Below are 25,571 nucleotides of genomic sequence, written 5' to 3'. Positions count from 1 at the left end.
TTAGAATTCCATGAATTCCATTTCAAAAAAATGTTTTTTTTTCCTGTTCTTGTCACTAATCACACACAACCACCATGCTTTAGTTTCAAATTCATCTAACATGATCACATGCTAGAATAAGAGTATTTTTATAAAATGTTGATTGTTTAAAATTTAAATGATGTTACATGACCATTGATCACCACAGTGTATTTATCTAGGTGAGTGTCTAATCTTTTCCCGTCTTGTAACTTAGCATTTGAACTTAGATTGAGAGTTATTAGATTAGTACATATCCATGTAATTTTTAATTTTAAGATTATAACTTAAACCAAGGCCGTGCAAGCTTTTATTTTTAAAGAATGTATTTAAGACCAAATTCATGTAATGCCTTAGTTATGTTCAGATTGATATACATCTTTTTAATCAAATCAATAAAAATGATAAATTCTTCAAATAGCTTTTTCATTTTCTAATTATATAAAATAAATTGAGACTCCGTGAAAAACTCTCGATATAAGAGAAAAAATATAATTAGTCAAATTATCACCATGAGGCACACCGCACGCAATTCCACCCAAATTGTGTGAGTATGACCCAATGTGGAAATTGAGCAAATCCAAGTTGATTGTCCTTCACAAATTAAGATAATAAAATGTCACATAATTGGGAAATGTCATGGTAATTATTTAATGCGACATTTAATCTGGTTAAATTACAAGATTTTCGGTCAAAAGTTTGCCAAACTTTGTCAAAGGTAGGATTTAACCTTAAATTTGCGAGTATTTCTTGTCTTGAAATTTGACTGGGGTAAAAAAGTTCAATCAAACATCAATTAATCATGATCAGTTATAGTCAAACCTCCTCAAACTTTATAAAAGTCAACAGACTTCAAGGTTTGACCATGAATTCATGAAGATTTTTGTTCTAATTAATTCAGTTTTTGAGACTCTAGATCTGCCATGAATGTCCTTACAACTGCACCATTGAATCATTGAATGAAAAAAATAGTAGGAAAAGTGTTACATAGTTGAGTACAAAGAGGGATTTGTAATGTGTGAGTAGATTTGGAAACAAAAACACGATCCAGAACAAGTATTCTTCCTTCTTCCCCAAAATATGGGGGGTGATAAATTATTGTACTTGCAAGGGCATATGCTCCCATTATCCAAACACAACATCATGGTGGCCCCACCTCTCTCCCCCTACCATTCCTATTATCAAGTCTCCCCCATCTACCATCCACACGTGTCAACCTCCCATTCGCCTTTTCATTTGGACCCCACCCCTATCCTCTCTGGCGTGCTTTACTTGCCCTTGTGACGCTACAGTCCTGACTATATACTCTGACACTTTTCTAACCAAACCACAACCCCAGAGCTTTATTAAAATCAACGGCTCCATTTCAATCACGGTTTCTACAATCACGAAATTATCCAATCCAACGGCCTGAATTCGACAATCAATTACACAGTACACACGCGACGTACCAGAGTGGCAGTGCCAATGTCAGTGTCCGGTCAGCTCCGCCTCGAAATACCACACCATCATCAATCAGATGCTCTCACTCTCTCTCTCTCTCTCTCTCTCTCTTTCTGACTGCTCTGCAACTCTCTCACTCTCTCTCTCTAGATAATCTAGGGTTTCCATATTGCTTTACAGTTACACTTCTCTGATCTCGTCTCTTTATTCTGCACATGTCTATGTTCTCCGTATTGAAAACTGTGGATGGACATTTTTCTGTGATTGATCTTTTGTGAGTGTTCACTTTGAGCTTCTTTTGGTGGTTTCAATGGAGGAAAGTTAGGGTTTCTTGATTGTTTAGAGTGATGGAGAGCCTGTGGCAGCTCAAATGTAGTTCGACATTGCCGTCCTCATCGACGCCGTCGTCATCACAGGAGCCTCGGGATCAGGTGAGCTATTCGGTGCCGTTTTGCATTGCATGTGAATGTGATATGGGAGAGGGAATGGCTTTTGCTTTGTTGGTTTGGTACAATGTGATGTTGGGAATGTGAATGTTTAATGCTCAAATGTGTTTTTAGTAACATTTATATTTCGTAATTTGGTGTTAGTGAGTGTGAGAATTATTAGATAATGGCTATGTCTTTAAGATGTGTATGCATTAACTCTTGTTAATATTAGTGTTAGAACACTTAAATGGTCACTTTCAATTGGGTGAGTTTTTAAAGAAATCTATTGATGGATTACATTGTCTCTTTATTCCTTCAATTCTTGCAGAATATCATGATTATGGGAAATCAATAGATGTTTGGTCTATAAAGTGTTTTTAGTTACATTTATAAAAAAGATAAAATAAAATGTTTAAGTTATATTGTTTTAAATTAATGTTACACAAACTTGTGTGTGTGTGTGATTAGTGATAAGTGATGCTTGGAAATTACATTGAAAGTGAAATGACCTTGATGGAATCAATTATGAGCATTGCCCATGAAATTGTGACAGTAGTGGAACCAATCAATGTGCACAAATGTTTGCGAGATATTTTTTAAAGTCTATTTTGTTTTGGATTGGTAAATGGAAAGTTTTATTCAAAGAAAGATAAATACAACACAACAGGGGCTGTTAAAAAAAGATGTTGTTTAAAATCTTATGGCGTGGAATTGAGTAGTAGTCTAAAGCAAAGCTTAAGAAGGATTTGATGTTTTGGTAGGTTACAATTTTTTAATTTTATTGAATTTTATGGTTTGTTTGGACCCTTGGATTTGACATTGATTTGGGCTTTCAATTTGGAATTGGGTGGTTCAATTCCAAATCCGTTGTTTGGATCTTTAATTCCTAGCCAAGTCTTTTGACTCTTTCTCTCCACAAAGCAAAGCAAAGCAAATCTGGTTTTGATGCCAAATTTTATGTTTAGATGACTAGTGAATAGACTGTATCATTAAAGAAAACAAGGTCATTATAGGATTATAATAAAAATATTATATAACATTAATAGATTATGCAATATGTAAAGAATGAAAGGACGTAGTTAGATTATATTTTGTTTTGCCATTTTAGCTTAGAATTCTAAATACTTTCCAAACCAATCCAAACTGCTGAATTATATTTCTGTGAAGTTGTGGATCAACAAAATTCAATGACAGAGAAAAAGGAACTGGGCAATGCTGAAAACTAATTTTACAATTACTGTAAGGAAAAGGATTGAGTTAGCTTGAAGAGAGATTATGTACAAACAATTCAAGTATGCCCAAAATTCTGGTGGTCTTGTTGCTCAGATGAGGCCATTTGGTGGAATCAATTATGAATAGATGCTCTAAGGGGGCAATGCCTCTATGCTAAAGAAGTATGTTTGGAAACATAGGCTCTGCCCAGCTACGGATGATAGTATAAGTTCTGGGGCCAAAATCTTTCTACACCTGTCTGATGCTTCGTATAAGAGGGCAATGCCTCTATACTGAAGAAGTATGTTTGGAATTATAGACCCTGCCAGTTACAGATGAAAGTAGAAATTCTGTAGTACATAGGCTTTGCTCTGTAAAGCCCAATTCCAATTTAGTTTCACAACTGCGCACCAGTGTATCCAAAAGGAAGATTTAGACTTTTTCTTGCGGATTCTTGCCACCAAAGTCTTTCTTGATCCATCTGATGCCCTGTTGTTGTGGCTTTGTTTAAGAGCAGCTGTCAAATTTAATGTGGTGATGTTAAATTATTTTTCTGGCAATACTGCCAATTGGAAGTGATTCATGGATATGAGGAACAAGGGAAGCTACTCCCTTCAAAATTTTAAGAATGAGGGATGAATAATTCGTTAAAATCAAAGTTGGGAGGCTATGACTAGTCTGAACAAGCTTGGAGGAGTATTGGAACACTGAAATTTGTTGACCTTGTTGTCTTGTTATTGGTCTTCTTTTGTGCCTATGGTGTATGTTTCTCCTTTATTGATGATGTAATTTTATGTGATTTAGAATATGTTGATACTAGATACATGTATGTTCTTTTTTATTAGTTAGAGCTAGACATCATTGTCGAAAATTTTTCATTAATTTGTTTTTTGTTTTATTAAATATAGATGGAGACAAATATGCTCAGCTATTCTTATCCGCATGTTGCGTCAGATTTGAGATCAACAGTGTTTGGAAGGATGCAAGATCATTTCACTACCCATAAGCCTGGCAGTGTAGACCTGGGAAATTCTTTTCTTGCTCTCCTATCTGGGTCACCATCTTTGTTGCAGTGTGATTTTCAGGACCTTTCATGTCCAAAATCATCTGGTTCCTATGGTAAACTTGCTACTAATCACAGCAATGTCAATGTGAATTCTGTTGGAAGTGGTATTCCACTGATATCCAGTGGGTTACAGTCAGAATATCTAAGCAATCAAAACCTGCAAAATGGAGAAGATTTATGTCATATTGTTTCAACTAGGGCAGTGGTGAATTCCAATTGCAGTGGCAATTCTGCTTTGCATGATTTTCAGGGATCGGACTTGGCTAAGTCAGTTATCAGCAGTCACATAGTTCCTGGTAATGAGAAAGTGAAGGTTCCTTACTCTTTGAGTGGAGAATGGCATCATACAATTCCTGCGAAGCTCGGCAGCATGAATGTTCAATGTTCACAAAAGCTGCCTTTAGAGGCAGACTCTTCTATTTCGAAGCAGTCATCTAGTTTCATGAGTGGATGCCCTCGTGTATTTTGCTTGGGTACAAGTGAGTTAATATTGATTCCCATAATTAGTTAAATTATTCATTATATTTTCATCGTATGTGCTCATATCTTATTATTTATTTTTAATTTGAAAAGGTGGGCATCTACTTCTCAGCAATACAGGACTTCTTGGTATTGTATGCTCATGCCATTGTTTCCACATGTCCGTGTCTAAATTTTGTGAGGTAACTTCTGCTTTGACTTCCTTTTTATGAGACACATCTGCATCCATTAATATGTTTTCTTGCTTAGTAAAAGGTTTAATTGCTGTTATTTTGCAGCATTCAGGATTATGTGATGTTAACCCCGGAGATGCTGTTCATATGGACAGTGGAGAGACCATTGCTCAGTGGCGTAAGCTCTACTTCCAGAAATTTGAGGTAAGATGTACTTAACACTTCAGTGGTTGTTTCATTTCATATGCAAGCATGTGTGTACATTTGGGTAAGGTGCATGTGTTAAAAGACCTGAGTGTGGATGCATGTGTAGGCGTCTTCTATGTGTATCTGCAGATGAATAGGCTCATTAGTAATGCTATCCTGTGTTCCTGATTGTTTGTTGTGACATAAGTTTTCTTCTTGTGACTGCTGATATGCAGTTGTTAAAAAATATACCCCCTGCCTTGGACAAAACTTAAAGAAATGTCTTTGTTTGTGTTGGCCTTTAGTCAGTCATGTTAGTAGTTTAGTACAGAGGTGGCTAATTTGTTGTTCATAAAGTTCTTCTGGTATACTGGTGATTGTTTTTTATTTCCCATGTAAACCAGGTAGCATTTACACATACCTTTTTCAATATAATCTTTGCACATGATTGTCCAAAACCTTGAATATTGCCTACATGCTGCCCTGTGCTTGTCTAAAGTGTGTGAATTTGTAAATGATGGTGGCATGTGTCTTGGTATGATGTGATAGCTTCTGATGGTAAAAACGATTATATAATTCAGAAAAGAAACAGGTAGCATAATACATGTGCCTTTTAAAGATTAAGGAGCATTTCTTCAGTTATTTAGTTGCCTCTAGCTAGAAGCCTGTCGGGGAGGAGTTTGATGGCCTTTTTCTCTCATTATGGTACCAAGCCAACATTATGATGTGATAGCCTCGTAGCATAGGTTGGTTTCATTTGATGTATGAATAACTACACTAATCCCATTTAAACTGTGGTTGAACTAGATGGTGTTTGATATTTTGTGTATGTAATATAAATCTGTATACGCATATGGGCTTGCTCCTAAAAGTTAACTTTTTACTAGGATGATGTAGTTGAATTGGATTATAAAAAAAAAAGTGGTTGAATTGAGCATTTATTGCTACGATAGTAGGTTATGTTTTTTAACCACTCATTTTTCCTTATCTTTGGAATTGAGAGTTGTATTCTTATTTGCATGTGTTTGAAGCAACGAGAACACTGGATGGTGATGTTTTTATAATGCTTTAGATTAGGGTTCCAGAAGATCGGAGTGAGTGGGACTGGCCTGAAGGATTATCGGTGACTGCTGGCTTTGTCAAATCGTGTGCGACTATGCCCAATGTGTGCAAGAGCCCTGACTTGCCTCATCCGGTTGGTTTGTCTGGAGGTTTAGTAAGGTCTGGACAGCCTTTAGACCATGCTTTCTTTCCAAAGAACCCTCATACAGACCAGGATTTGCTTATTGATGCTTCACAAAATAAAAAACAGAGGAATGTTCAGGACGTTGACAAATTTCTTCCAAAGAGCTTGAATGGCGCATCATGGAGCAATTTGCATACCATTGGGGATAACCAGATAATGGAGTTCCCTACATCTAGGCGTTCGACCCTGCAAAAGTTTGTTGGTAGTGGACTGGATAGTGGTTGTGAGTCCATTTCTGCTTACAATGATTTTGTTATGAAGAATGGAAATTCATCGGTCTCACACTCTGCTTTGCAGAATGTAAGAGACCTTGGTAAAGATTCTGATGTTAACAGAACTAAAAATGTAAAATGTAGTGTGATTGTGGGCAGGGATGCTACTTCTTCAAACATTGAGTTAAGGCTTGGGCAGCCATACCAACCCAGTCAGACTTCAGGAAACTCAGTTTTACCAGTTATAGGACCACAGCTATTTGACAAACTTGTCAATCCACCAAAGTCCTGCTTCCATCGGCAGATGATTGATAATGGTTTGTTATAAATATATTTTTTACTTTGCTCATTGTCTATGGTATATGTGTTATTTTCTTGTTCCACCTATTTTCTCCATTTTAGCTGAGCAACCATATAATGGTTACTTTTGTAACTTTTGGTGCAGCAGCCAACTATAACGATGAGGATAGGCGATATCATCACCGTGATGCTGACCCATTTAATTCCAGCACAGAAAAAGAACCAAACCAGTTGAATCATGGGAATCGCACATTTGGAATTAGTAATGCTATGGATTCTGCTAGACTAGAAAAGTTAAAAGGCAATGTGCCCAAGAGTTCTGTGGTTTTGCCATGTACAGACTTTCATACTCCAACTAAGGACAGTTTACACTTTAAAGCTAATGTTAATATGGTAAATTGCACTGAGCATGTTATGCCTAGGGCACTAAATCGTGAATCTCATGCTGCCGAGTGTGATCCATTCAATGTTTACTGGAATGCTGGTAATGGTTTTGAGAGGCAATTGAATATTCCTGCGTTGGGTTCTCAAAGATTTATAGACAAGGGTAAGGGGGTGGGATGTGTTGCTGATGTCCCCTATGTTGCAACAGACATAGGATATGGCAATCATAAGCAGGTGGACAATTCAATTTTAGGTGGAAGCAGTGATCCCTTTTTTGCAGCTGTAAATGATAAGAGCTGTTATTCATGTCAGTTGACTAGTTTACCACCAGATGTGTCTGATGCCAGAAACTTAGTTAGCTATCTCGAGAAGGTTCCTTGTCTTGGAAGTAGCGGACAAGGTGATCATGTTGCTCTTAGATCGAATTTGCGATCGCAAGGAGTCTCAATGGGATTTCCTTTGGTTACTTCAACTTCTACTTTGGATGGGATTCCATCTTTCTTGAGGCAGGATAGTATTGGTGTGAGCCCTTATTTGCTTGATGAGAATTTGAGATTGCTAGCGTTGAGGCAAATAATGGATTTATCCAAGCAACAACATGCATTGTCTTCCCTAATGAACCAAGAACAAGGGAAATGTGGTAGCTCTTCTAATGTACAGCATTCTCTTGTTGACCCTTCAACTTCTCAAGAGCAAAGGCACAGACCTAATCTTTCCAGTGGACGAGACGTTTCTGAACCCTCCAGGATTTTGCTCCAATCTGCTGCCACTTTCAGGGTGGGTGATGATATTGAAAAAGTGGCTTCTGTGACAGGCAAGTGCATATTTTGTTTTTAATTGTAAATGTAAAAGTTTGGTGAAGCAGGAATCCAAGTATTCCTGTTCTTGCACGGAGTTAAAATAGTGTTTATGAATGTCTGTACTACTGTTGCAATATCTCAACATTGACATTGGGAATTTGGTTACATCCTGAAGGAATTGATGTGCACTGTCAACTTTCTGATGATCCTAGTCTAAATGAGCAGCCCTCGTTAAGGTCAGTTTGGTATATTATTAAGTCAAGTAAAAAGTAAAGTCTTATCATTTTGCTTCACGTATATTTACTTTGACATTGATCTCATAGTTCTTTTTATTGGTAAGTCAAGTAAAAAGCAATTTTTTTTTTCACATATATTAAATGTATGTATGTACATCTGTTAAAATATGGAGAGAGAGAGAGAGAGGATAAACATATTTTTTATTGGTAATTATACACGCACTTGGTGAGTTTCGAACTCATGACCTCACCCTTCACTTTGTTCTTTCAAGGGGGGTGGGGGGGGGTACCGATCTTTTTTTATTTTATTTTATTAGTAATTACTTGTACCTTAGTGGTTTTGAACCCATGACCTCACCCTCCACCTTGCACTTTCAAAGGGGGTAGAGAGGACCAATCTTTTATATTTTATTGGTAATTACATATACCTTGTGGGTTTTGAAACCTTGACCTCACCCTCCACCTTGCTCTTACAAGGGAAGGAGGTGCCATCTGAGCCAATCTGTATGAATTGATCAAGCATTTGCTGGTGGCAGATATTTGTGATGTAAATTGCAAATATATGTAGGTTAGTATATACATATGTAAGTATACATGTGACGGAGAAGGGTGTGGGGGGCTGAGATTGGCCATTACCAAGCTTTAAGAGATCCAATCATAGAATCTGACTAACTATTTTCTGAGGCCATGCTAGTTTTTGTTAATTTAATTAGACGGTTAGTATGATTAACTTTTTAACAAGCTACGTTCTAGAGGAAGGAATGAATGAGATTGGTTTGTGTTAGCAGACTAACTACATTCACTGAATCAATGCTCATTCTCTTTTCATATATAAACCCATATCTGAACTGGCTACACACGATGGTATTCCCTTTAATGTGTCTGCTTGTAATTCTTTAAGGGCACTTGCATTTGGACAACCCTTCTTTCTAATAAATTATTCTCATTCAAAAATGACAATATTGATTTCTGCATTTTCTAGTGGCTTTGTAAAAATGACAATATAGATCCCGTTCATTTGCTCGTGTGAGGTCTGTTCTGCTAACCTTTTGTTCTGGTATTTATTGCTTTTAGACTTGGCAGAAGTGATAACAATGTCAGCAGATCAAGTGAGCATGAAATATGCTTTCAGAGAGTCCCACGCAAAAATTGTCAGGTCAAGTGCAGCTGTGAAGCGAGCACAAATAATTTAGGACGAAATTTTGATTCACAAGTTGGTAGCTCTTTCAATGCCTTTAAGGAGCAGATGGGAACCTGCAGTGGTGAAGCCTCAATTATTATGAATTCTAAATTTGCTAAAGATCATTTTCTGCTAAGGGATGCAAATGTTTCCTTAGAACGAAGTGGGAAGTTGAATGGGCAACTTCATAGAAACAGAGTTTGTCATGCATCTGAGTGGAGAGATGTGCCAAGCAAGGTGAAAGGGGTTCGTAACGCAATAGTTGTAGAGCGGTTGGCTAATGTGTTGGATCGAAGAGGAAATGATGGTAGTCAACTTAAAGATGCTTCTGCTAAATGCTTCAATGGAGCGGTGCAAAATGCTGGCTCCTTAAAAGAGCAAGAAAATTCAAACGTTTCTTCAGGATGTTCTGCCCCTGCTGTTACTCAGTCATCAATTGAGGTTAACAATATAGAATTTTCTACTATTGATGCTGGGGATACTGGATATGTAAGCAATGATATAGTTGATGAAGGATCAGGCATTGATAAATGCTGGTCATCAGATGATGCACTTGGAAGTGAAAGAAGTGCTGATTTCCTGGGCTCTACCTGTAGGACTAACTTGAGGAAAGAAGGATCCTCCCATGTTCGAAAGAATCAATCATCTCGTAGTCTTCTTGATGAGCTTAAGCTCATGGATTCCTTGACATGGAAGAAAGACCGAAATCAAATCCATAGTTGGCATCAAATCCATACTGGGCTTGCAATTTATGAGAAAAGCAATCCATCACGAAAAATGGTTAGTGGCCTGAAATCGGGGAAGAGAAAGAGAGCAATAAAATTGAAGATGCTGAGTGCCTCATTTCCCTCTGCAGGTCATTCCGTAAAACCATATCAAAATCCCAATTCTGCTGAATTGCCCTCCTGTTCATCCAAAGATATTCAGTTGGTTATTCAATCTGACCAGGGGACCTCTCTTGTTTCTGGGTCTTGTGTCATTCGACCTAATTCCAAACATAGATTTTCTTCAGCCACAACACACTCTCATAAAAGAGTGAGGGAAGATGATAATCGAACAGAATTAAATAGTGATGCAGACTTTTGTAAAAACCCTGAAGTTTCAGGCAGAAAGAAGTTGAGAAAGTGTTTCACATCTGGCACTTTCAGGAAATTTCAGATGCAAGAATCAACTCATGAAGAGGCTGAAGGGACTGAGAAATACAATTCAGTAGGTTGTGTAGGGACACCTTCTAGTCGACAATTAAATCTGTGTTCAGGGAAGGCCAGACTGGTAGTATGTGGAAAATATGGTGAAATATCAAATGGGAAAGATGTGTCAAAGCCAGCAAAAATTGTTCCTCTCAGCAGGATTCTTAAAACTGCCAGAAGATGTACACTCCCCAAAAATTGCAAACCCAGACCGACTTCCATGAGGGAGTTGAGAAAGGCAAACTCTACCAGAATTGATTTATGCTGTGATAAATTCACTGATTTGAAGAATGGAAGCAGTGTAGCAATTTGTGATAAAATAAATCTCGACAATTCTACAGAAGAAACAGACAAGGCATGGTGCAGTGAAGATGAGCCATTTGCTAAATCCACTTTGGTGAAAGAGAATGATGATAAAAGAGAGAAAGATTATATTACTCTACACAGTAATGCTTCTTCTCAATCAAAGCTTAAGTGTAAGGAAATTCGCAAACGCAGCATTTATGAGCTGACAGTTAAAGGTAAAAATAGAATGTTAACTGCTTTTTCTTTATAAAATAAATAATTTTATTAATTAATTATTATTATTATTATTATTTTAAGGTTTATTTTCTTTCTCCCAATATAATTGGAATACTCTGTTTGTACTCTCGAATCTTGTTTTAAACCTTCTTGATTTCTTCAAATTTATTACTTCAACTAAGTTTAATGTTGTACTTTTATATTAGATTTTCAGTATCACAATTTTAGTTTGGAGAGCTGAATAATGTATCGCAATTTTTATTGAATCGTTGATAGCCTTTATACTTGAAAATGGATGTCCTTTATATTTTTTTGAATGGCTTTGGGTGTTGATAATGACAACCCATTTAAGAAACAAGTTTTACAGCTGGGTGACTGTAGCTACCTGACATATTAGCAGAGTGCATTGCTTTCACCTGTTATGATGACTGCCTTCTACTGTTGTACTTAGCCCTGCTTCCGATGCTAATACTTCTGAGAGGGTTGATCAGGGTGTATTACTGATTGGTGGATTAACAGTTGATGCTCCTTGTGCTAGAAAAAAATGGCTTTATTGTTAATCTGTGCTTATATGCACATGATATCACCATTTTACATTGAACCTCTTGACATGGGCATTTGTCTGTTACATCATTGATATTTTTGCTCATCATCAGGAAATAAATACAGTTCCAAAAGTTTTACATGTTCGAAGATGTCAAATTGCACACCAGAAATGAAGGTGGCGAAAATTTTGAAGAATGCTGAAGATAGCAAGCGTGGATTATGCAAAGTTTATTCTAACAAGTAAGCAGGCACAAATTGATCCTTGTGACCAATTTGATCAAACTTATGTTATATATACTTGTATGGCATTGAAAATTGGAAGCTTAAATAGATTGTGATTTTGGATCCAATTTATAATTTGGGATAGTTTACTCACAAGCTGCAATTTTAATATGAATTGATTTTGATCATAATGCTTGTGTTACAGATCTACTCAAGAGCACAAGTGCCTGCCCACTTCAAGTTCAGCTGCATTCTGCTGTGTTTGTGGAAGTTCAAACCAAGATGATATTAATTGCTTATTAGAGTGCAGTCGATGTTTAATCAGGGTATGTAGCCACTAAAATCATGTCAATTTGAGCTTCTTCTTTGTGCTACTGGTAATGATTCAATGATATTGATGTGTCATGATAAGCAGGTGCATCAAGCTTGCTATGGTGTTTCCAAAGTACCTAAAGGTCGTTGGTATTGCAGACCGTGCAGGACAAGTTCAAAAGATATTGTAAGAGACCTGAATATTCATAATATAATTTGTCATCTAACTCAACTTGTCAACTGCTGTCATCAGTTATTTTTTGTGCTCTCTCTAATATGAGTCTCTCTCTTGCTCTGTAGCTCTTAGTTTATATATACACACACACAGACAGAGAAGTATTGTTTGTTATCTCATTCTCAGGTTCTTTCCTGCCATGATTCAAGCTGCAACAGAGTGGTCAACTCTAGCCCTGTATGGTAGACACTGACACTATGTTGCCACACAACTGCACATCCATGGTCTCACTTTTGCCATCTCTTGGCCAATACTACCACTTACACAACCACCTTTTCATGATAATTTTAGTCTCAGTAATGCTTCAAGAACTTGCTCAAGAATGCTTCCATTTTGAGATTATTGGTGAATTGGTGATGTATGACAAATTAGGGATTTGCTGATGTGAGCTTGCAGTGGGTTAAGGTTTAGGAGGATTTGTAGATTCAGGGTTTAGATTTTTAGAAGAAAAGGTTGGAGCTCAAAATTAGCTAGGGTTTGACAGGTTTCTTTTAATGATTATTTTAACTAGTCATCAGTTATTTGATGACTTTGATGAGTCACTTACACTGCTCAATGGAGATAAGTTTGGGCTTGGCTATTTCAATGACAACTTTCTTACATTCATGTACAAGACGATCTATAAGATCTTTAAAGGGGCATAAGCATAACCTTGTAGTTTGTCTATGTTCTCCAGACTTCTTTCCATATTAATCAAATATGAGAACTTGCTTACTGAATGTAACAATTCAATTTAGTGACCTGAGGATAAGTATATCCGTGGACGTGGGTTTTCTTCCAGATATTGGTATTGTGATGAATTGTATGAAAACCAATAAACTGTTTTCTTTGTACATATATTTTTGCATATTGTTGGCATTGACTTAAGATAGCTAGTTGTGTTTCTTTGCCATATGTATCTTGTGATTCCCTAATGCCTTTGTTATTTTGGTTTATTGCCACCTAGGTTTGTGTGCTCTGTGGCTATGGAGGTGGGGCCATGACTCGAGCATTGCGAAGTCGCACAGTTGTGAAAAGCATTTTGAAAGCTTGGAACTGTGAAGCAGATTGCAGACATAAGAATATGATTTCTTCTGCTGAATCTTTAAAAAATGAACAAACTGCATTGCAGTCCTCAGGTTCTGGACTTGATGGAAATTCATATTCTGTTCTACAACCTGAAAATATAAAGTCGTCAGCTATAGCAGTGAGGAAAATGGATTCGCAAAAACAATTGGATGTTGAACAGGACTCCCCTTGTGCTAGTAATATAAAGGTACATAACAGCATAACAGTGGGAGTACTTGATTCAACAGTTAAGCAGTGGGTTCATATGGTTTGTGGGCTTTGGACTCCTGGAACACGGTGCCCAAATGTTGAAACCATGAGTGCTTTTGATGTATCTGGTGCTTCAAGTCCTAGAGCTAATGTGGTAAGAAATTGTGCTTAAGAACACTTTAGACAAGAGTATGGCTTATACTATCACATACTTAAGAAGTTAACATGGATTTTGAAATAGTTGTTATGATAACCAAGCAGTTTATTGTTATGGTTAGTGGATTTTCATGCACGTATGGAAATTAGCTTAATTTCTAATTTTTCGCACTGTTCTCTGTATCTTGTGATACACAAATGGTACTTTTTGTATGTAAACCCAATGTATCTATTTCGCTTATCTTGACTGTACCTAACTATAAGATGTAATACATGGTAAGAGACAAAGAAGTGCTCTACTGGCTGTTTTTGACTATTCTGTAAATTTTTCTCTTTTATCTTAAAGGAAACTGTAGCATTTGAAGACTTGTTAATTTTACTTCTCTACAAGGGCTCAGAATCAAAATACTATTAACTTATGACCTCTAACTCATTTGTTGTCCATCTGGCCTTTACAAGTATCTAAGGCATGGAATTTTCTATGAAAGTCCAGAGTTTAAAATCTTATTGTTGTGCTAGAAATTTGGGACCTATTAGAACTAAAAGCTCATTATGCTCTTTCATACAATAATATAGTTCAGCTTGTTGACCTGCATGTTTTACTGGATTCTTTTTAAGTTAAAGGTGGAAATTCTTGTGACTGGTAAGATATTATTCCTGAAAACTATAATGCTTTGGACTGCATGATTTGAAACTATTTTGTTGTTATGTGTTCAGAATTTCTAGTAGTGTTCTTTATGTTTGCCATTTGTTTTCCAGGCTTGCTCTTTGTGCAACCGGTCAGGTGGTTCATGTATAAAGTGCAGGGTTTTGAGTTGCTCAATTCAATTTCATCCATGGTGTGCTCATCAAAAGGTTTCTACCCTTCAATAGTTTAGACCTTGAATTCATTTAGCAGCATTTATGATCCTTCTTATCATAAGTATTCCCGTGGAGCCTTTTGCTGTCTTGATTTCGTACATACTTCTCATGTGTCCCTTACTGAAATATCTTTAATTGGGCATGTCTATTTAAGCCTTAAAGTACACTAATTAGGGAACTTCTTGATTTTATATTAACTTTCTGCAGAGTATTGAAATGCTTAACTTGATTTTCATGAGTTAAAAAAGGCCAAATTTTTGCAAAGGATTGAAATGCTTTACTTGGTTTTTCACGAGTAATAAAAAGCCCGACTCCAATTTTGAGTTACTATATTTTTTTCTGCACACTGTAAAACACTTCTATATGAACAAAATTTTTGCGGTGTGGTTTTGTAAGAGGTGTGAAGCCTTATGTGGTGTCTGTGATCCATATGGAACTGTGAAACTTGTGTTCTTGTTGTTGATTGGACTGTCTTATTTATCTTGAATGGTTAAGGGAATTTCTAAGATAATGCATTTCGCTTAAAAATGGTTTTGTGAAATCTTTGCATGTAACTACATCTCTACTTGCTTTAGTTTGTAGGCTACTTTACTAGGTTATTTCTGCCTACTTTAATAGGTCGGATTATCTACTGACACTTATGCTCCTGAGATCCTATGGTATTTTCCTTTGATGTTATCAACACTACCTTGAGTATGCTACCCTTTGATCTTCTCCTGTGTTTGCAACTCATGTATAACATTCCATTGATTTATCCATGATGGATGTTTTAGTCAATACCTTGCTAATACTCAAATAATGTATTGGGTTGCCATGTGTAGGGTAATGTTATCTCTCAAATCAAATGGTTCCTTTCACATCTCTAACACATTTTCACTTAGGTGGCATTAGGACTTTGTGCAACTGAGTTGTCTATATTTTTTGATAGGATAGTTTTTACCAGAAGTGGCTTTGTGCTTTTTGTTTGTTAATTCAGTTATACATTGTGAAAAGATGTATATTAAATGCTTAATTTAGCCATGATAACCTGGAAAAGGTTTTACCTGGCATACAACTGACTTGTTTATTTTCTGATTTATGTGGAACATGAGATAGCTTGTCCTTTCAATGGGCATAGATATTTGTTTGTTTTGACCTGCCATTTACTTGAAGTCTGAACACTTGTTTTAAACTTTTGTTTTGTCTGAATGTTTCATGGTGCTTTTACTGAACTCTTGTTTTTTACTTAATTTGTTAAGTTTATTCAGGAGAATTGATTTCCCAATAAAAGAAACATGACTTTGTTGACAGTCATTGCTCCTCTTCTTTGTGTCCTGATCACTTCTCTGTGCACATTACACAGGGTCTGTTGCAAAGTGAGGTTGAAGGTGTTGATAATGAAAGTGTTGGGTTTTACGGAAGATGTGTGCTTCATGCTGCATACCCCACTACTGAGTCTGCCTGTGATCCCATCAACAGTGAGATTGGTTGTCAGGGAGAAAAAGAGTTTGCCTGCACTAGGACAGAGGTATTCTGCCAATTAATTGAGGTTTTCTTTCTGAGGGTTTTTTGTTTTTGTTTTTGTTTTATTTGGGAGAGAAATAGAGGGGGTTTGGGGGGGAAAGGGTGGGGGGGGCATTCTGCTCTGAGGACTTGAGCCATATATGTAACTTTTTGTACTGTCATAGGGTTACAAGGGCCGCAAAAGGGATGACCCCCAGAATGATCTTTATGGTCCATCAAAAGGCAAGGGTGGATGCCTTGTTCCTCAGGAACAGTTAAATGCTTGGATTCACATTAATGGGCAGAAGATGTGCACACAGGGGCTTCCAAAGCTGGCAATATCAGATATTGAGCATGATTGTCGGGTACATTCTAGTTGCTTATGTAGTACTACATTACATTTGTTTTATAAAAGATAGAATTGTGTATTTTTTCCCATTTCATAGTCCCTTGTTTTTTTTTCTTGGCAAATTTGCTAATTGAAATTTGTGTTTTTCAAGTTGCTGAATTTTACCAGATGATTAGATTATGAATTTATGATTAACTCATTATGATTCTCACTATAGCTTTTCCTTGTTTCTGTGCAGAAGGAATATGCTCGCTACAAACAAGCAAAAGGTTGGAAACACTTGGTTGTATACAAGTCTGGCATTCATGCCCTTGGTCTTTACACATCTCGGTTCATTTCCCGTGGTGAAATGGTTTGATCTTCTTACCCCTTAAGACTTAGATTCGCAGGTTTGCTATGATTGGATTCATGATATATAATTCATGCTTTTGTAGGTTGTTGAATATGTTGGCGAGATAGTGGGTCTACGCGTGGCTGATAAAAGAGAAAATGAGTATCAGTCCGGGAGAAAACTTCAGTACAAGAGTGCTTGCTACTTCTTCAGGATAGATAAAGAGCATATCATTGATGCTACCCGCAAAGGGGGGATTGCTCGTTTTGTGAATCACTCATGCCTGGTAATTGTGATTGAGGCTTTCTTGCTTAAGAATTTAGCTATAAGACAATGATTTATTTAACATTAACCATGATTCCAAAACTTTAGGAAATGTTAAAATTTCTAGTATGTATCTGAAGCAAGGATTTTTTAAATTTACTTATGTTGAATAGTATACTAGTCTTGACTGGTTGTATTGGGTTCCAGCTACTATTGATGCCCCCAATCAATAGTAACAAAAGAAAGCAAATTAAACACAAAAAGCTTCTGGTTATGAATTACTATTATATTTAAATTAAAATTTGGAAAATTTAACCCAAAAAATATTATATTGGCATAGAAAGAATAAAAAGATTGAGTTTGAATATAGTCAGATTTGTGTTATGCTTATAAAAAAACAAAAAAAAGTCAGATTTGTGTTAGTTTTTTTGGCTTCTCGAACTGATTTTGATAGGGAAGGTTTTTCTTCCATAAAATTGGCTTTCCTGGCCAATGAGCTTTAGCTCAAGTGGCACGTCCTCCCCTTATAAGTTTCAAGTTCTAGGTAGAGAATGAGGTCGTGGGTTCAAAACTTGTTGTGTACAGGTGTAACTTACCAATAAATAATAAAAAAAGGCTTTTCTGAACTTGTGCAAAGAAGTTATTTCTGTGGTGTTATCTAACTCTTCTGTGCTTCAACTCAGTTATCTTACTTGATTTTGAATTGATGTAACCAGCCAAATTGCGTCGCCAAAGTGATATCTGTGAGAAATGAAAAGAAGGTAAGTTGGAACTTAGTTTTGATCTTCCTTATTTTTCTCCATGGTTGTTATAGTTCATTTTATGTGGTCATGGCTGTGAAAGAAGAATGGTAGGGTGTTTTCTGGTTGTCTTATGCGAGTTAGTCATTTGTTTGGTTTGGAATTTGGATACCATGGTTAATGCGACTACAAACTATGCAACAGGGACATAACTACTTCTAGCATTTATATTTATTTAATGCGGTTGGGCATGTTTCAAGCAGCATTACCTATTGCACATATTTATTTGAGGTCACTAATATCTTGTATATTATCCCTATTACCCAGGTGCTTTAATAATAGCATCACTTGCTTTCTGAGAAAATCTTCCCTCCCTTACTTGAAAGATAATCCTCCAGTTAATGTGATTTATGGCCAGATTTATCCACTTTAGACAAACTTACACTTCATTTTTGAAGTTCCACAGAAACATGGTTGGTAATATTAATCTATTAGTGGGTCCCATATTGGCCATTATAAATTACTGTAGTGATCATCCCATGTCATTATTCCATAAAATTGCGTGTATATTGTCCCTTGCATTTTAACTTGTATGATGTTCTGAAGCTTTGGGAATGCTGGAACACTGGATTACTTGATGGTTTCTTGGTTTGCAGGTTGTCTTTTTTGCTGAAAGAGACATATTTCCTGGGGAAGAGATAACATATGACTATCATTTTAACCATGAGGATGAAGGTAAGAAGATTCCATGTTTTTGCAAATCAAAAAACTGTAGGCGCTTTTTGAACTGAGATAATATGAACCCAATTCCTTGTAAAAAGAAGTCATTTACAAAACAAAACCAAAAAAAAAAAAAAACCCATTATATGGGTTGTTGATTTATGGCCTTCACTGCCATAAAATAGGATGAGGACATAGTCCTGAAATTTTGACTCTGGCCAGAAAACATGCACATGTGCAAGCAGAAGTTACCTACCATGAAGGAATCTGATGGTAGATGACCCTGAGATTTTCCTCTCTCTTGTGTGAGTGTGTGCGTGTGTGCTTGCGCAACAGTTGCACATGCAATTCAAGTATGCTTTTAGGCATTTTTTATCACTGTCATATTAAGTTTCTCTATTTTACCCCATGAGAATGTATATGGTTAAACAGATATTTTACAGAAAGATGGCCCAAAAAGAAATCCATTACTACAAATTTTTTGTTACTTTTGTTGCTTTATGGAAACCATCCAGAAAATGGAGAAAGATATGGAAAAATGTTTGCAGAAAAAGAATCTCAGTTTATCTGTCCTAGCCTCCTAGGTCCGGATCCTTGAAATTTGCTTGTATATTCCCATGATAAGTATGCTTAAATGCACATTATATCACTGTCATATTAAGTTGCTCTATTTCACCCCAAGAGAATGTAGATGGTTAAACAAATATATTACAGAAAGATGATGCCAAAAAATAAATCCATTACTGCGAGTTCTGCAAATTCTTTGTTACTTTTGTTGCTGAAAGGAAACCATCCAGAAAGTGGCAAAAGATGTGGAAAAATGCGAGCATAAAAAGTATGTCAGCTTATCAGTCCTAGCCTCCTAGGTCCTTATGACCCTCCAAATTTGCCTGTCAACTCCCTTTATATGGTAAAAATGTTGTTGGAAACATGCTACCCGCTAGATATGTTATACCCTGTCAAATACTTTGAATGGATAGAGGGGTTTCTGCCCATTATATTGATAACCCTTTGGATTTTCAGTTGTAGCGATGTTTTCTAAATCGTATCTTTTGTATAAATCTGGTTCATCTATCAATATGTTTTCTTAAATTTCATGCTATGGGAATTAAATGATCTACGTGACATGCATGAGTTTTCTGAACAATTGAGTGCCAAATTATTGTATAGCGGAGAAATTAGTAGGGATGGTACCCAACTTAACCCTAGCAATAAGGGTTTAGAATATTTAAATGGGAATGGGTTGGGTTAGGGTTTGGAATAAGTTTACGACTTTATGTTGTTGGGGTTTTGATAGTTAGGGTTTTCAAATCCTTGATATAGGACCTGCCTGTTTCTCCGTATACATCTATAGAAGACTTTCTCATCGATGGTTGGTAAATGTGTATGGTAGACGTGTCGGGGTTACATTTATTTTGGTGTAAAGTGATTTTTTTGTTTGTTTAACCGTTGACAATGGACAAGCAATGGTTGTGGCCGAGGAGAGGGAGGAGAGGATGGATTGATAGCTGATGACAATAGGCAAAGCGGTGTGACTGTGAATGAGTGGTAGACGATAATGGTTAGAGAGTAATGGATGGACAGGTAGGTGATGGTAGTTGTCGTTTGGGGGTTTGGGGAAGGGAAGGGAGGGGAGGAGAGGATAGTGACGGCATATAGTTGAAAGGGGTAAGGGGGTTGGGATGAAGCCAAGGCTTTGTTTGGAAACTGTCTTATGCTTTTTAAAAAGCTTAAAACATTTTACTATTTTTGTGCAACATTTTCAATTGCACCAAAAACCGAAAAATATTTTTGAGCAACATTTTACCTTGAAACAAATGGTGCTTGTTTTGAAAGATTTGAGAAAAGGATGGTACTGATGATTTGTTTTTTGTTTTATGTTTTTTAAAAGGTAGGGCCTTGTTTCAAGCCATCCATAAAATGTGACGAAAATCAATTGAAATATTATAATGAATCTTTAACCCTCTTTTTGGTAATGTTGTAGGCAGAAAGCTAACACAAAACCGCACCTACTTCAAGATAGTAACCCCTGAATCTACAAAAAATAATAATAATAATAATAACAAAAAATAACAAAAAAACAAATAAGTAAAGAGAAAAAGTGATTTTATTAATGAGAATCTAAAAATCCGAATTGCTTTACTGGTTACAAATACAATGTAATATAAATTAGAAAAGAAATCCCAAGGCACGGTATTGACTCGAAAAAGTAATAGGCTGACAAAATAAAGCACGGTATTGACTCGAAAATAAGAATTTTATAACGAATGATAGTTTAAAAAGAAGTAAAATTAGAGAAATTACAAAATAAAATTCTACCGACTTTAGGAAATGTAGCAGGCTAACCATAATTAAAAAAATATATATTTAGATGTTAAAATTGAAAGATAAAGTGAAAAAGAAAAGAACCATAGCTAGCGAAATTGACAAAACGTAAGCCAAAACAAAGGGATTTGACTGAGGAGCAGAGTAGGTCGTGGTCATAAAGAGAAATTTTGACTCTCATGTTCATTCCCTTCAGATTATATAACACATTTCGTTTGATTTCTTCATTTGTTAGGGAGAGGGTGGGTAGGTGCTTGGTGACAACAGGCAATCGGTGTCTAAGAGTGGTCGATGATAATGGCTAGGTTGACAATAATGGGTGGGCAAGCATGTGGTGGTGTTTTATTTTTATTTTTATGTAGAGTTTTAATTTATGAAGTTTGTTTCTGATGATTGCACTTTTTATCATCAAATCAAGTTACTAATCAGTTTTTAGTCTAGGTGGGGATTGAATCTTAGATCTTTTATTCAACTATTAAAGATTTTACCAGTTGAGTTAATTGAAATTCACGCATGTGGTGGTATTAATTATTGATGTTTATTTTGTGTGTGCAGGGTTGGGGGGGGGGGGTGTGGATAATGAAACATATAGTTCAAAGTGTAAAACATTTTACTATTTTGATGTTTTTTAAAAATAGTGAAAAAAACTACTTCATAAATATTAAAATGTTTCATTATCAACAATTACATTATAATGTCCGAACTTGACTCATTCAATAATTGAGCCTAAACTTAAGGCTTAAACTTGGCTTATTTTCTAAATAAATGAATATAAATTATTTTTTTTTTCTCCCTGAAACGAGTCGAGCTGTTTATGAACAACTTGGTTCATTTATAGCTTTACAAAAGTTGATGACATATATTCTTTTGTTATGCATAAAATAATGACACTTGATAACTTTTAGAGTAATGTAAACTTGCAACACTATATGAAAAACCAAGATTTGTATAAATGCTTGACATGTCATAATGAGCCTCCTAAAATATTGCAATATAAATTATGGTTATATGTTTATTGCTTTAACATTTGTATTTAATTTTCTATCTTTTATCTAAAAAAAAATTGTATTTAATTTAATAGTAAATAGATATCCTTAAATTACTCCAAAAAAATCAAAATGTAATTATATTACATTTTTTTTTTTGTGGCGAAAGACCCATTTTAACCCCTACATTTTCACACGATTCTTACGTTGGTCCTTAACTTTTTTTTTTTTTCATTGCTTTTAGTCCCAATTCTGGAAAACGCATCTCATTTTAGTCCATTACGTCAGTACCCTAACGACAAAGTCCTACGTGGCAGACGGGACTATAAAAAAAAAAAAATTTATTTTGGCATTAAAAAATGCTACGTCAGTATCTAAATTAAAAAAATTAATTTATTAATTTTAACTAAATAAAAAAAATTAAAAACAGAATTAAATTCTAAAAATCATATAAATTGAGATCTAAGTGTGTCTTGAACAAGAACAATAAGAACACAAACTCATGTCTAAGAACACAAACCCATAAATTAAAATCCAAAAACACCAAATAAACAACAGACCAAAAGAAGGATGTATGTTCCATTAGCCTATTTCAAAAAATAGAGAAAACCCAGATGAGAAAATCCATAAACTAAAACTAGAACAAACAGAAATCAATTAATTTAGGTTGAGAAAAATTGTGGACCTTCGGATCTTGTTGCCCTTGCCAAGCCGGTACATGCCCCAGGACCAAGCACCGATGGCGACGAGGAAGATAGCCATGGCAATGGGACCATTGCTGGAGATTCAACAAGCGTATCGGACCGGAGTGAACCCGCCCAGTGGGGGTCCGTCTTGGAGGACAAGCATGTCCCTCACGCTCGCCATCCCTGGCTTCTTCCTTATTTGTCCTTTGTGAACAGCTCTAGAAGCTTCTCCACGTCTTCATCCTCATCGTCGTCAGTTGTTGGGTTTGTGTTTGTTGCTTTTGTGTTTGGTTGACAAGGAAGATCTGTTGCTAGGTTTGTGTTTGTGTTTGTGTTTTTGTTCTTGTTGGAAATCAGTTTGTGTTTGTGTTTGGTTGACAAGAAGGGGCAAGAAAATGCTAGAAAATCTGGGCATGTGTTCTTATGTTTAAATCTGAATTTGAGTTCTTTAGAGTTCTTGTTGAAGATGAATTGGATTTTAATTTTGTTTTTTCTTTTTTGTTTTAATTTTGTTTTCATGTTTAATTTTTTGTTCTTATTTTTTGGGTTTGTGATTTTTGGATTTTATTTTTTGGGTTTGAGAAAATGGTGATTTTGAGATTTATAATTTATGGATTTTAATTTATGGATTTGTGTTCTTAGATATGAGTTTGTGTTCTTGTTGTTTTTGTTAAGACACACTTAGATCTCAATTAATTTGATTTTTGGTTTTTAATTTTTTTATTTAGTTAATTTTTTTTTAATTTAGATGTTGTGGCATTTTTTAATGCCAAAATAATTTTTTTTATTATTATCTTAATAGTTCCGTTTGCCATGTAGGACTTTGCCGTTAGGGCACTGATAGGAAGGACTAAAACGAGACGCGTTTTCCAGGATAAGGACTAAAAGCGGTGAAAAAAAAAGTTAGGGACCAAAGTGAGAATCGCGTGAAAATGTACGGACTAAAATGAGTTTTTCACCTTTTTTTTTTTTTGGTTGATATATTACATCTTTCAACATTTAATAGACATTATAAAAATAAGTTACATCTATTTTCAAAAAAAAAAAAAAAAGTTACATCTTGATTTAAAAGAAAAAATAGTTACATGGAGAATAAGCCCATATAAATTTTTTCCTTTTTTTTGTTTCACCCGTAGGATGTAACTCCTCTCTCTCTCTCTCTCTAGGGCAACCAATAGTCAACAACACTTTCACCCAGAATGCGAAATAAATATATTAAAATTTTAAAAGCAATGAGATATCAGTTACAACTTTACAAGATGAGTGGTAAGGAGGGAAATAGATAGTTACATACTTACAGGGACATGATTGGATAAAACTGATTCACTTTCACCTAAACTTATTGTCCCACAGAGAGAGAGAGAGAGAGAGAGAGAGAGAGATGCGCATAGAAGGCAATATAAGTTGAGAAGCCATAAGCTTTGTTGTAAAACACCACTCTATATTACTAGCCTCTTTAGTGTTCAAAATGGTAAAGTGGAGCACGAATTGCAGATTACCCTTAAAATTCATGTGGAGTAGTATTTAAGATTGTGAGAGTTTTTGTCTCTTTCTCTCTCTCCGGTAGGACTACCATTTTGGGACCAAAACAGATGAGGACTACATATATGATATTGTCTTAAATATAACTGCAGGTACTCTCTTATCAAATTTAATTGTTTTCCTTTCTCCTTTTACGTTTCAAGTTATACTATTAAAATATGAACATTGATAATTTTAGTGACATGTAAGTGTGCGTTTGGCACCAAATTAAAAAGCCAGTTTTTTTTTTTAAGTTTTATTTTTGCTACTATTTATGAGTCTCGTTGCATTTTTTAGTACTATTCATGAGTCCTACAGTACTTTCAGCAAAAAGATTTTAGTTTCAGCTAAATAAATTGTTCCCAAACAAACTCATAATGTAGATTGTGATATAGATATAGATTTGTTTATGAGCCACCCTACGATATGGGAAATAGGCAAATGTCCACTGAATATAAAGGCAAATGCAAAAGTTTAGTGTTGCTTCATTTTTGTCAGCAATGAACTTTTTTAGTTTATTGTTTGAATTATCAATCTTTTTAGTTTGAATATTAAAGTCAAATGATGATTTGCTTATCATGTGTTTGATGTTTTGTTTATTGACAGATCACAGGGTGGTTGCATAATAGAAGAATAACTATCATTAGTTTATTATCAACATGAATGAGTATTGACATATTTTAATTCCTTCTTCTCGCTTTTCTTTTTCTTTTTTCTTTTGCTTTAGTGACTAACATTGATTCTTAAATTGTGTACTGTTTCCAATATGGAAGTGACTCCATTTTCGTACTTATTTGTCTTTCCACTTAAAATTTTCTATGTTTGGTTGTTGGTATATCTAATTCATATAATCGGAAAGAAATTTTAGGTAATCAAAATTTACTTTTATTTTTGGGTTGTGTTTATTTTATCAAATGTAATGCACATTTTTTTGGATTGTACATCTAAAATGTTATAGATCATAGTTAAAAATAATCTAAGTTTTAATAGAGCAAAAAAATATTGCCCCAAAATTTCTATAATAATTTACCCCAAAAAAATTATATAGTAATCTTTCAAGTATTATATAAATAATATTATTATATAAGTTGATTTCCGATAATCTCTGTTAATTTCTATTTATCAATTTTGTAACGCTTGAAAGTGTATTTGCTTCTTTATTAGAATTTGTTTGTTATTTATATGTTTCTAATTTATATTTTTAGATAACAAGAGTTCATATAAGTTTCATACACAACATCTATATATTAATAGGAAAAACTGAGAGAAAATTCAAATAGAATTTGAAATTAAAATTCAATTTTGCGCCATGTGTCTGAATTTATGTGAGAATCACACCATAATTATCTATTTAATTTGTGTTATGTGTCCACTTAAATTTTTTAATCTTTGTGCCAACTGAGTTTATAAGTACAAAATACTAAGAATCTAATGTTAATGAGTGCAAAATATTAAGAATCTAATATTGATGAACTATAAATTAAAAATAAAAAAAAAACAAT

The 25,571-nt window shown here is 35.2% G+C and overlaps 1 protein-coding gene across 7 annotated transcripts; it reads left to right on the top strand.

Moving 5' to 3' along the window:
• Positions 1-1,558: 1,558 nt before the first annotated feature.
• On the top strand, positions 1,559-24,779 carry LOC142614956 (uncharacterized). Of its 7 annotated transcripts, none has more exons than XM_075787627.1 (20): positions 1,559-1,892; positions 4,010-4,646; positions 4,741-4,829; positions 4,926-5,024; positions 6,079-6,781; positions 6,910-7,962; positions 8,124-8,184; positions 9,259-11,075; positions 11,733-11,862; positions 12,050-12,170; positions 12,260-12,343; positions 13,338-13,802; positions 14,564-14,659; positions 16,008-16,172; positions 16,333-16,512; positions 16,735-16,848; positions 16,931-17,113; positions 17,808-17,852; positions 18,488-18,566; positions 24,676-24,779. In XM_075787627.1, the coding sequence occupies exons 1-20, from the start codon at positions 1,809-1,811 to the stop codon at positions 24,693-24,695; spliced, it is 6,225 nt and encodes a 2,074-aa protein (XP_075643742.1). In that variant the 5' UTR covers positions 1,559-1,808; the 3' UTR covers positions 24,696-24,779. The 7 variants fall into 7 exon arrangements, with proteins under 7 accessions (XP_075643742.1, XP_075643748.1, XP_075643736.1 ...); XM_075787633.1 differs by lacking the exon at positions 24,676-24,779 and adding an exon at positions 23,368-23,473; XM_075787621.1 differs by lacking the exon at positions 24,676-24,779 and adding an exon at positions 20,443-20,492.
• Positions 24,780-25,571: the final 792 nt, after the last annotated feature.

The sequence above is a fragment of the Castanea sativa genome, chromosome 1 (genome assembly GCF_040712315.1).
Source record: "Castanea sativa cultivar Marrone di Chiusa Pesio chromosome 1, ASM4071231v1".
Lineage (NCBI taxonomy): Eukaryota > Viridiplantae > Streptophyta > Magnoliopsida > Fagales > Fagaceae > Castanea > Castanea sativa.
This window is presented reverse-complemented; position numbering and strand designations above follow the sequence as displayed.

Coding starts and splice junctions, on each gene's coding strand:
- LOC142614956 (XM_075787608.1), top strand. CDS start 1,809: ATGGAGAGCCTGTGGCAGCTCAAATGTAGTTCGACATTGCCGTCCTCA. Junction 13,803..14,563: donor CAAGTCCTAGAGCTAATGTG/GTAAGAAATTGT, acceptor TTTGTTTTCCAG/GCTTGCTCTTTGTGCAACCG. Junction 17,853..18,487: donor CTGTGAGAAATGAAAAGAAG/GTAAGTTGGAAC, acceptor CTTGGTTTGCAG/GTTGTCTTTTTTGCTGAAAG.